At 73.0% G+C, this 11882-nt stretch overlaps 1 protein-coding gene across 1 annotated transcript; it reads right to left on the bottom strand.

Moving 5' to 3' along the window:
* Positions 1–9431: 9431 nt before the first annotated feature.
* On the bottom strand, positions 9432–10271 carry AURANDRAFT_13083 (hypothetical protein; the record flags this gene model as incomplete). The annotated part of the gene is made up of 1 exon (XM_009036079.1): positions 9432–10271. A coding segment is annotated over one exon (840 nt), but the record flags the coding sequence as incomplete, so codon positions are not given.
* Positions 10272–11882: the final 1611 nt, after the last annotated feature.

Genomic DNA, 11882 nt, shown 5'->3' with positions numbered 1-11882 from the left:
CGTAGACGACGCTCCGCGGCGCGGCCTCGCGCACGGCGGCCTTCTTCGACGCCTTGCGCTTCGCCTCGGGGTCCTCCCAGCGCCGGATGCGGTCGACGGCGGCTTTTCGCGCGGCCGCGTCCGCGCGGTCCCGGAAGCCCTCCCGCGGCGGCGCCTCGGGCTCGGGGCTCCGCGGCTTCCGCGGGCTCGACCGGTGAGGCCGCCGGGGCGACGACTTCCGGAGGAAGGGCCGCCGCGGCGCCTCCGTCAGGGACGACACGGCCGACGCGTCGTCGCCGGTCCGCCGCGCCTCGGCGCTGCGGCCGTCGACGGCGTCCGTCGACGCGCGGCGCGACCGGCCCGCGACGGGCGCGGCGCGCGGCGCCGGCCGCCGCGCGGGCGACGCGCGCCGCGGCGACGCGGGCTTCGGCGGCTTCTTCTTCGGCGACGGCGACCGCCGCGCCCTCCGCGGCGACCGCTTCTTCTTGCGCTTCGGCGACGGCTTGCGCGCCGGCGGCGCCGGCGCCGGCGGCGGGCTCGGCGGCGGCGCCTCCATTTCTTCCGCGACCTCGAGGAGCGGCGGCGGCCGCGGCGGGTCGAGCTTCGCCCAGGCGTCGATGGGGTGCGGGTGCTTCTCCTCCTCGGTGAGGCACCGCTTGTTCCGCGGCACGTGCAGCGCCGCCGCGACGACGCCAAACACGCGCCGCAGGGCCTCCGGGTCGCCGCGGGCCACGGCCGACGCGGGCACGCACGCGCGGATCCGCGCGGCGGCCGCGAGCCGCGGCGACGGCCGGAGCGCGTCGAGCGCGCGGCGCACGTTCGCGACGGCGGCGCCCATGGTGCCGCTGGACCGGTCCGTGCCGAGCAGCTCGAAGCGCTTCGTGCGGCCGACACAGGCCGCGCCCTCGACGGGCCGCACGGCCGCGCGCGCGGCCGGCGTGCCGTCCGCCTGGAGCACCAGCGCGACGAGCTCGACGACGGCGAGGCAGCGGCGGCTCCGCGACTCGGCGTCGGCGCGGCGGACCTCGGAGAGCACGGCCTGGGCCACGCGCGCGTAGTAGCGCCCCGCGACGCGCGCGAGGTCGCGCAGCAGGGGCCGGTCGCGCGCCTCGAGCTCCACGAGCGCCGCCGTCGCCGCGACCTCGCAGGACGGGCGCCGCCAGGACTCGTCGGGCGTCGCCGTCGGCGGCCGCGCCCGCGGCGGGCTCGGGTCCTGGGCCGGGTTCAGGTAGCTCGACAGCGCGTCGGACCCCGGCGACGCGAGGTCGCGCGGCGACGGCGGCGACGCGCGCGGCGCGCGCGGCGAGCCCGCGGCCGGCGAGCCCGCGGGCGACGACAGCGGCGACGCGCCGCCGCCGACGGCGCCGACGGCCGTGAGCGCGGCCAGGAGCGCGCCGCGGGCGCGCGCGTCGCCGACGTCGAGGCCCTCCCTGACGAACGCCGGCAGCAGGCCCGGCGCGCGCGCCTCGAGCGCCGCGGCGACGCGGCGCGCCGCGGCCGGGTCGCCGAGCGCGCGCGCGGCGGCGGACCGCGCCGACGCGTCGAGCGCCGCGACCTCGCCGTCGGCCTCCGGCGACGCCGCGAGGTCCGGCGCCGGCGGCGCGGGCGCGTCGTCGGAGGCCTCGGCGAGGGACACGGCCGACGGCGCGTGGAGCGCCTCGGACGCCACGGACGCGACCTCGCAGTGGTCGAAGGCCTCCTGGAAGCCGCCGTAGCCGCCGAGGCTCAACGGCGACGCCGGCGGGCCATAGCCTTCGATGGGGGCAGCCATCGAGGCTCGGCTGCCCTAACCGCGTGTGCACGACCGCGGCACGGTGCAGATACGCTGGCGCTACCGTAGTGCCGCGCGATGGGCGCCGCGCGCGGGCAGCCCCGGAGGCGGCGGCGCGGGCGGGTCGCCTCCTAGGACCGGCGCCATGGACACGGACAGCGTCGTCGGGCGGCTCCGCGCCGTAGCCCTCCCGAGCGACGGCGGGGCCTGGGGCCCGCTGCCGACGAAGGAGGCGCTCCTCCTCCACCGGCAGCCCGGCGCCGGCGGCGGCGCGCGGCGGCGGCAGAACCGGAGGAAGCGGCGGCCCGGCCCCTACCTCGCGCCCCTCGACGCGGCGCGGAAGCCGTCGAAGCCCGGCGCGGCCGGCGGCGTCGTGCTGCGGCCGCCGCGGCTCCGCGCGCTCGACGGCGACGCCGCGCCGCTCGACCACGCGCCGGCGCCGCGCCGCGGGCGCCGGCGGCGGCGGTCGCCGGGCCGGAGCCGGACGCCCGACGCGTCGCCGTCGCCGCCGCGCTTCGCCGGCGCGACGTACCCGGCCGCGGCGTCCGCGGCGAGCCGCGCCGTCGACGCCGCGCTTTTCATGGCCAACGTGCCCGCCGTCGCCTGGCCGCCGAGCGGCACGGAGCGGTCCGTCTACCTCGAGCAGCTCACGTCCGTGGAGCAGGTGCGCGACAGCCTGCCGCTGAGCTTCCTCATCGCCACGGGCCAGCACAAGGAGGTGCTGCGGCGGCGGCTCAGCCACGTCTTGCGCATCTTCGACCGGCGGCGCAGGCGGGACTTCCGCCTGGCCTTCGCGCGCTGGCTCGCCCTCGTGCGCTTCCTCCAGTCCCAGGAGTTCGTGCGGCGCACGCTGCAGAAGGCCCGGGACGACGCGTGCCACAAGATCCGCGCGCTCCTCGAGGCGTTCGTGGCGCGGGCGCTCGCGCGGCGCGTGCGCGTCTGGCGGCGCAACGCGCGCCTCATCGCCCGCGCGGAGCGCAAGCGGCTCCTCAACGACATGGCGCGGCGGCTCCAGCGCTGGTTCCGCTGGATGCACCGGAAGGCCAAGGGCCGGAAGATGCTCGCGGCGCTCCGGAAGCGGCGCGCGCGCGCGGACGCGGCCGCCAAGGCCATCTGCGAGGCCGAGGCGCTGCACCAGGTCATGGCCGCGGCGCTCCGGCGGAGCCGGCGGCTCGCGGAAATCGAGTTCGACGCCGCGACGGCCGTCCAGCGGTGCTGGCACGCGCGGCTCATGCGGTTGGAATTGGCGCGGCGCATCGCGGCCGCGAAAGAAAAGAAGGAGACGGAGTCGGGCCTCGTGCTCGCGCGCTTCTGGATGATGCTCAAGCGGGACCAGAGCAAGAGCCAGCGCATGGGGAGCCGCCTGGCCATGTGGCGCGAGCGGAAGATGGCCGCGAAGAAGCCCAAGAAGAAGAAGAAGGAGGCCGCCGAGGCCGCGAAAGCGAAAAAGGCGGAGATGATGCGCCAGCTCGAGGAGCGCAAGCGCCGCGCCCAGGCCCTCAAGAACGCCGGCGAGCAGGGCACGTCGAAGAACCTCGACCAGTCCGACGTCATGTCCAAGGCCGCGGCGTCGATGCGCGCGACCTCCAAAGAGGGCAAGCGCGACGCGACGCTCGAGGGCGCCGAGGACGAGTTCGCCGCCGCGGCCGCCGCCGCCGGCGGGCGCCTCGCCCAGGCCGCCGAGGCCGCCGAGGAGGAGGAGATCCGGCGCCTCGAGGAGATGCTCGCGCACGAGGAGGCCATGATGGCCGCCTTGGCCGTCGGCGAGGAAGAAGAAGAGGAGGAGGAGGAGGAGGAGGAGGTCGAGGTCGTCGAGGCGAAGCCCCAGATGACCGAGGAGGAGGCGACGCTCAAGGTGCAGACGCGGTTCCGCCTCTGGAACATGCGCGGCCTCTTGGCGAAGAAGCGCGCGGAGCTCCGCGCGTACTGGGAGGCCTTCTACCGCCACTGCCAGCGCCTCCGCGAGCAGGCCGCGGCGTCGGTGATCATCAAGACCTGGCGGAAGATGCAGATCTACCGGTCCTGGAAGGCCGCGGACGCGGCCGTCGCCGCCGCCGTCGCGCACCTCGCGGAGCTCTACCTCTGGGAGCTCCTCAGCGAGGCCGAGCGCCAGGAGCGCATCGCCCGCGAGAAGGCCGCCGTCTTCCTCCAGAAGGCCTACCGCAGGAAGCGCGCGCGGCGCCACGACTGGCACTCGCGCGAGGCCAAAAAGATCCAGCGGTGCTTCCGGGCCATGGTCGCGCGGCGCCTCGTCCACGAGGCCCGCGTCAAGCGCGCCTACGAGGTCGCCTGCAACAAGGCGGCGACGGCCCTCTTCCACTTCTGGCACCGGACCATCGCGCGGCGCGCGCAGGCGTCGCGCGCGCGCGCGGAGAAGATGCTGCGGCGCGACGCGGCGGACCGCGCGGCGACGCGCGCGGCGGCGGAGATGCTGCGGCGCGCGCGGGGCGCCTGGCGCGTGCGCTGGACCGTGGCCAAGCGCGTCGAGGCGCGGCGCCGGTGCGCCGACGGCCGGCGGGAATTGGAGCGCCGCGCGCGCCTCGTCGCGCTCGCGTCGAAGAACTACCGGCGCCACTGGGACGCGACGCACCTCGGCCTCCGCGGCGCGGCGCGCGACGCCTGCGCGGGCGTGCGGGCCCGCCACGCGACGCGCCAGCGGGCCTCGGGCACGCTGGCGAAGCACTGGTTCGCCATGAAGTGGCGCTACAACCAGCCCATCCGCGTCGTCGCGCGGCGGCGCGTCGCCAAGCACGCGGAGCGCTGCGGCGAGGCCGTGGCCCTCGTCGTGCGCGCCGACGCGGCGTTGAAGATCCGCCGGGGCATCCGCCACCGGCTGGACCGCGACTTCTTGACCAAGCGCTTCGAGGACCAGAAGCGGCGGATCTTCGTCGCGGAGACGCACGTGCTACGTTTGGAGTCGGCGGAGAAGATCCAGCGCGCTTGGCTGCGCTACCTCGAGCGCGTCGCGGAGAACGCGCGCGCGGACGCGCTGCGGCGCAAGCTCGCGCGCGTCGGCGAGATCGAGGTCCAGGACGACGGCGCGTTCGTCATCCAGCGCTGCGCGCGGTGCTACCTCTTCAACCGCCTGTTGGACCTGCGGTTCCAGGCCGCGCGCCAGCGCCTCGACGCCGAGGTGGAGCAGCGGCGGCGCGTCGACGCCGCGCGGAGCGAGCGGAGCGACGCGGAGCGCGCGCAGGAGATGGCCGAGGCCGCGCTGAAGCAGGTCCAGCTCTCCGGCTGGAAGATGGGCTCCGACGAGAACGGCACGAACTACTACTACAACTGGGTCACGGGCGAGACGCAGTACGAGAAGCCCGTCGGCTGGGTGCCGCCCGAGGCGGACGTGTGGATCAAGAACGTCGACCCCAAGGGCAACGTCTTCTACTACAACCAGGAGACCTACGAGAGCGCCTGGTTCCCGCCCTGCTCCGTCTGCCACAAGCTCGAGGGCAAGAAGATCTGCTTCGACTGCCTGCCCGAGGGCTGCGACGCCTACGACGGCGAGCACGGCACGTTCTACTGCAACGAGTGCTTCCCGACGGTCCACGGCGAGGACACGGACTGCAAGGACCACCGCTGGCGCGGCGCCGACGCCGACAAGGAGGAGCTCGGGCCCGGCGAGCGCCACTGCCTCGTCTGCGGCAAGGCCAAGGCCGTCGTGACGTGCACCGTCTGCCGCGATTCCTACTGCACGAAGTGCTTCAAGGACAAGCACAGCCACGGCAAGCTCTTCGAGCACGAGACCATCCCCTTCGAGGAGGCGCGGAGGGGCTGGCAGGAGATCAAGGGCCGCGTCGAGGGCGAGCAGACCTACTACTACAACGTCGCGACGGGCGAAAACCGCTTCGACAAGCCCGAGGAGTTCATGCTCGAGGACGAGCTCCGCGAGCACCGCAACTTCGTCAAGTTCGAGGCCGCCGCGAAGAAGCACTGCAAGCGCGTCGAGGAGCTGCAGATCGAGGTCGAGCGCCTCCAGTACGACAAGGACACGACGATGTTCAACCTGTCGAAGCAGCAGGGCGCGGAGCACGAGGAGCTCGAGGAGCTGCGGCGGCTGCTCATGGCGGAGATGGGCAAGCCGTCCTGGTACCAGAAGTACACCAAGTTCATGGCGAACCCCTACCGCACGTGGAAGGAGAACCGCGCGACCGCGCGGCGGAAGCGAGCGCTCTACCGCAAGATGCTCCTGCTCAACAAGCGCGCGCGCGAGGACGCCTTCCACGACGGCGTCTTCAAGCCGCCGGAGCTCACGGACGAGCAGAAGCGCAAGAACGCCGTCGACAAGAAGCTCAACTCCAAGGGCGCGCCCACGGTCAACGCGAGCGCGCGGCCCGCGGACTGGCGGTCGGGGGCGTAAGAGGAGCGGTCTTATTTAGTGGGCCGGGGGGAGACGGCTATGTTAGGCGCGGAGCAGGTCGAAGCCGGCCTTGCGAAAAAAGCTGCCGTCGACTTCGTCACCGTCGACTTCGGCTGGAAAGGGCTGCCTGATCTCGCGCCAGGCCCAGATCAAAGGTTCGACGCGCTCGAGCGCGAAGCATTTGACGGTGCCATTCGGGTAGGGTAGAGTAATGTTGATGAATGTTTCCTGGTGAGTGGTGACGAAGTTGACAGGGCGGCCAGGCTGCTCGAAGTCCACGCGCTCGGACCACGTGCAGGTCTCCGTGTCGAAAACAACGGTCTTTTCACGGTTGGGTTCGTCGGGTTCTTCCCAAGAACAAAAGATGTGGCTCCCCGCCGAGCACATCTCGGCGCACCACATCGGTTCCTGATAATCCGGCGCACGGGACCAAGCGCGTCGTGTCGGGTCGTAGATCTGTAACACTGGCGGCGGGTTCGCGAAATCGTCGGCAACGTTGCCGAGAACGTAGAGCTTGCCACCACACGCGCAGCACAACGGATAATCGAAGCCGATGGGCATGTCCGCGAGCCGCGTCCACGCACCCGATTGCAAATTGAGCGTGCGCACACTCGCGCGTGCAGCGGTCATTGCAGAGGGATCATCAGTGTCCAGTAGCATACCGCCGACGAAGCACAATTCGTCGCCGAGCGCACAATAGTCGAAGCTTGTCAGCGCGCCGAGGTGGGCGAGGTGGTCGATCGTCCGCCAGGAATTTTTCTTCAGCGAATATACGTGCATGGGCGGCAGCTGCAGCTCTGCGCCCGGCGTCAAGCGGAATGGGTCAGGCACGCGGCAGAGCTCCCCTCCGATGACGACGGGGTGGAGGCACTCCACCTCTGCCGGGCAGGGCGCGCAGAGCCGCCACCGCGAGTCGAGGATCAGCGTCTTGCCCGGGCGACTGCTATCAGAGGAATGTTTGTGCACGATGAGCACGTTCATATGATGACAGCGCACGGCGGCGGCGAGGCGCCGGCAGGTCACCGCCGCGCAGGCGCCGTCGACGAGGCCCAGGTGCATCGACGAGCGCGTCGTCGGGCAGGCGCATGAGTGAGAACGGGGCCGTGCCGCCGCGCCGCTTCTCCGCCTCGGGCGGCGCCTCGGGCGGCCCCTCCGGGGCTGCCGACGAACCGAAGCAGAATTTACGGGCGCCATTCAGCATGCTTCTAGGCGCGAACATCGTGACTCGGGCCCGAGCTCTGCTTCAACGTGTGGGCCGAGCCATTGTTGCCGTAAGGGCCATGGGTGCTCCTAGAGACGCCTACTCCTGTCCGCGCCCGCGCCCCTACTCGGCGCAGACGAGGTGGTCCCAGATGGCGCTCTTCTTCGCCTCCTTCTCCCTCGCGGACGCCTGGCGGTTCTCGAGGACGGTGACGGCGACGGCCGTGTAGTCGCGGAGCATGGCCTTGGACTGGTCCGGCCCCTGGTAGTGGACGGCCTGGCTCAGGACCTCGACGAAGGTGTCGGGGTGGACGACGCCCGACGCGCTGTGGTCGATGGCCTTGATGACGTCCGGGTCCGCGCCCGCGGCGAGCAGCTCCGACGAGTCGAGGACGCCCTCGGCGAGCCCGAGGCCCGTCATGACGCCCGCGAGGGCGACCTTGAAGATCTCGTCGTGGGCCGTCGCCGCGTCGCGGGCCTCCGCGAGCTGCCGCTCCGCGGCGCCCGTGGCGCGCTCCGCCGCGGCCTTGTCCGCGAGCGCCTGGGCAGGAAAAGGGTGCGAAATTCCCAACTTTGGAGGCTCCTATCTCGGTCATTTTCCACTCGTTTCGGCTGATTTTGGGACGAGCGATCATCCCTCGGAGCGCTCTCGACGCGTGGATGCTTTTTCCGGAACGCGCGCGCGCGGAACACTCATGTTGAAGCGAACTTGAATCACCCTTTTCCTGCCCTGGCGAGCGCGTCGCCCAGCTGGAACTCGAGCTTCGTCGCCTTCTGGGACGCGGCCGCGGCGGCCTTGGCGTGGTCGTCGGAGCGCGCCGCGTGCGTCCGCGCCTCGGCGAGGAGCCGCGCGGCCTCGGCGTCGCGTTTCGCGATCTCCGCCTTTCGCGCCGCGGCGCCGTCGCCCGACGCGCGCTCCGCGGCGGCGACGGCGAGCGCGAGCTCGCCGTCCTTCGTCGCCAGCGCCCCGCGCGCCGCGGCCAGGTCCGCGTCGCGCCGTGCCAGGTCGCCGGACCGCGCGGCGAGCGCCTCCTCGGCGGCGGCGAGCAGGCGCGCCGTCTTCTCGGAGGCCGCGAGCGCGGCGCCGAGGTCGCCCGCGGCGCGCTTCGCCGCCGCCTCGGCGGCGGCGAGGGCGCTCGCGAGCTGCGGGGCGTCGCCGCCGGCCTTGGCCTCCTCGACGGCGCCGGCGAGGGCCTCGTTCTGGCCCAGCGCGTCCGCGAGGTCGCCCGCGGTCCGCTCCCGGGCCGCCTGCGCGTCCTCGAGCTCCGACGCCAGCTGCCGGCTCCGCGCCTCGGCGGCGCCCTCGCCGGCCCGCGCCGTCGCCAGCGCCTCCTCCGCCTCCTTGAGGGATTCCAGGGCCTGGCGGCCCTCGGCCGCCGCGGCCTCGACGGCCCTGTCCCGCGCGTCTTTGAGCTGCGACTGGTGCCGGAGGCGGAAGATGCGGCCGACGAGGGAGATGGACTCCTTGAGGATTTTCTCCGACGCGCCGGGCATCTTCGCGAGCATCTTCCCGATCTCGCCGACGAAGGCCGCCCGACTCAGGTCGCCGCCGCCGGGCAGCATCTGCTCCGTGTTGAAGCCCACGGCCTTGAGCTCGCTCGTCGCCAGCGTCCCGGCCTTGGCCTCGTCGAGCGTGTCGAAGACGGCGCCGAGGACGCCGGCGGACAGCGCCGGCAGGGTCGGCGGCGCCTTCTTCGACGACATGATGGCTTCGCCGCCACCAGATCCTGCCCACCGGGGTGCTACCCAAAAGAGATTAGAATGCAGCAGAGCATATCTGCGTCACAGACGGTGAAGTTTCCCGGGCTCTCGTGTTACCTAGGGCATGTCGGAGACGTTGCGGAGCGACAGGGGGACGGTGATGCCCCCGGCCATGGATTTCCGGCGGACGAACTTGCCGCCGGGGCACTCGGGCGTCTCCTCGACGACGACGACCGTGTCGACGTCGAGCGCGTCGTCCGGCGGGACGTCGTCGAGCTTCCAGCCGCCGTCGAAGGCCTCGGCGAGGGGCGGCACGAAGTCGGCCTTGCGCGAGACCTGGCCCTCGGGGAGGCGGAACAGGTGCTCCGCCGCGTCGCCGGCCCAGGCCGCCGTGGCCTCCTCGAGCGGCCGCGCGTCGAAGCCGGCGGCGTCCGCGGCGCTCCGCTCGCGGCGCCCCGCGAGGAGCACGTGCGACTCGAGCTTGACGATGTCGACGATGGCCACGAAGATCAGGTCCACGCCGAGCTCCGTCTTCGCGACGGCCATCTCGGGCACGAACTCGTCCGCGCGCTTCAACATCGCCTCCGGGTCCGTCGTCTCGATGACCGCGAAGGCGACCTTCGTCGGCGTCGGGCCCATCTTGAACTGCTTGATGTCGCCGGAGACGAGGCTGTAGGCCGACATGGCCGCCAGGTTCTTCGACTTGGCCTTGAACTGCTCCGCGCACATGACGTTGACGTCGTCGACGCCGCAGTACTGCACGAGGAGCGCGACCATCTTCTTGTCCCACTCCGTCGTCGTCGGCGACCGCAGGTTGAGCGTGTCGCTCAGGATCGCGCCCAGCAGGAGCCCGCCGACGGGCTTCGGCAGCGCGATGCCGTTCAACGCGTACGTGTGCGCCAGAATCGTCGACATGGACCCCCAGGGCCGGATGTCCACGAAGACGGGCCGCGGGATCACCACCGTCGAGTTCTGCAACGCGTGGTGGTCGATGATGCCGACGATGGACTCCTGCGGGATCGCCGCGTGGAGCTGCGTCGTCTGCTGAAAGTCGACCAAACAGACCTTGGCGCCGGGCCCGCGCTTTTTGAGCACGTCGTCGACCATGGGCAACTCCTTGAGGTCGTAGCCCCAGTAGTCCAGCGCCCAGGCCGTCTCGCTGTTGATCTCCGACGCGCGCGCCGCGTGGCCGCCGTACAAGAGCGCGCCGCCGATCGCGCCCGCGATGGAGTCGAGGTCGGCGACGAGGTGGCCGCAGAAGACGGCGTCCTTGAGCTCCTCCGGTATGTACATGCCCACGCCCGTGTCGTCCCTGACGAAGTTCTGGAGCAGCTGGTTCGCCGCCGCGAACTCGGACTTGACGGCGGCCTCGACGGGCGTCGCGTCGCGGATCTTGAGGTACTGCTGGTCCGTCAGCACGGACTTGCGCCGGCCGCCCATGGTTCTTTGCGTGCGGGGCGCGCAGACGAAGAAGTTTCTCCGCGCGCCGCGCGGTTGCGGCCACCGGTGTGACGCCGCTAGATGGTCTATGGGATGGTCCGATTTCGGTTTCAAAATCATCTCTCCGACTTCACCAAGGTAACGTTTACCCTACTCGAAGCGCCGCGCGCCGAGGATGACGTCGGAGACGATGGCGCCGACGGCCGCGGGCGACTTGAAGTCGGCCTGCTTGAGCGTGATGAGCTCCGGCGCCGGGTGGCGCTGCTTGAAGCGCTGCGCGTTGCGCTTCGACGCGTCCGACGCCTTGTGCACGACGAGGACCCTGGCCTCGATCCGGCCGATGGGCAGCCGCGGCAGGTAGGTCAGGGGCGCCAGGAGCGCGACGAGGGGCGGCACGCGCCTCGGGTCCGACGTCGCCGCGTAGGCGAGCGCCGCCGCCGCGCCGCCGCCGTAGCCGAGGAGCGCGCGGAAGACGAGAAAGGGGCTCTGGCGCTGGAAGTGCGCGAAGACCGCCGCGAGCGCGTCCTCGCCCTTCTCCTCCGTCGCGGCGAAGCGGAACGTCGGCAGCGCCACGGCCCGCGCGAGCTCGTCGCCCTTGCCCTCGGGCGTGTCCGGCCCGAGCACGAGCAGCGCCATGCCGGCCCGCTCGAAGGACCCGTCGCTCGTCTTGTAGATGCCCCGGAACTCGCCCGCGACCTTGGTGCCGTCGCCGACGTCGATCTCGAGGCGCTCCGCGGGGCCGTCCTGCCCGAGCGCCGGCGGCGGCCGCCGGCCGCCGTCGCCGCGCTGCACGACGACGGTGCCGGGCCGGAGCGGCTCGGCGTCGTCGTCGAGGCGCCGCGGCGGCAGCGAGGAGCGCTCGACGACGTCCACGGGGCCGTCGCGCCCCGCGTAGCGCCGCAGGTCGCCGACGGTCGCGGGCGCCGCGCCGCCGACGCGGAGCGTGAGGGTCGTGCCGTTGGGCAGGCGCGCGACGAGGCACTCGCGCCGGTCCGCCCCGTCCTTGTCGACGACGAGCGCGAGGATCTTCTTCCGCGACGCCGCGTCCTCCGCGGACTCGGCCGCGTCGGCGCGCTTCGGCGCCGCGGGCGCGGCCGCCGGCCTCGCCGCGGGCGTCGCCGCGACGCGCGGCGGCGCGGCCGCGGGCGGGGCCGGCGCGGGCGCCTGGAAGATCTGGCCGCCGCCCGTCGGCGACGTGAAGTTCTCGAAGTCGAGCGCGCGGCCGCCGCCGTCGACGATCGTCGGCCCCCGCGGCGCGATGCCCGCCTTCTGCATCCGCGCGACGTTCCCCGCGTGCTCCGCGGCCGCGAGCGCGTCGAGGCGCGACAGCGCGTCGTCGCCTCGGGGCGGCGCGGGCGGCGCGGGCGCGGCGCGGCGCGCGGGCGCGGGCGGCGGCGGCGCGGGCGGCGGCGCGGGCGGTGGCGGCGGCGCGAC

This window comes from Aureococcus anophagefferens (genome assembly GCF_000186865.1).
Source record: "Aureococcus anophagefferens unplaced genomic scaffold AURANscaffold_4, whole genome shotgun sequence".
In the NCBI taxonomy this organism is placed as follows: domain Eukaryota; class Pelagophyceae; order Pelagomonadales; family Pelagomonadaceae; genus Aureococcus; species Aureococcus anophagefferens.
Note: the sequence above shows the minus strand (reverse complement) of the source record. Positions and strands in the feature narration are given on the sequence as shown.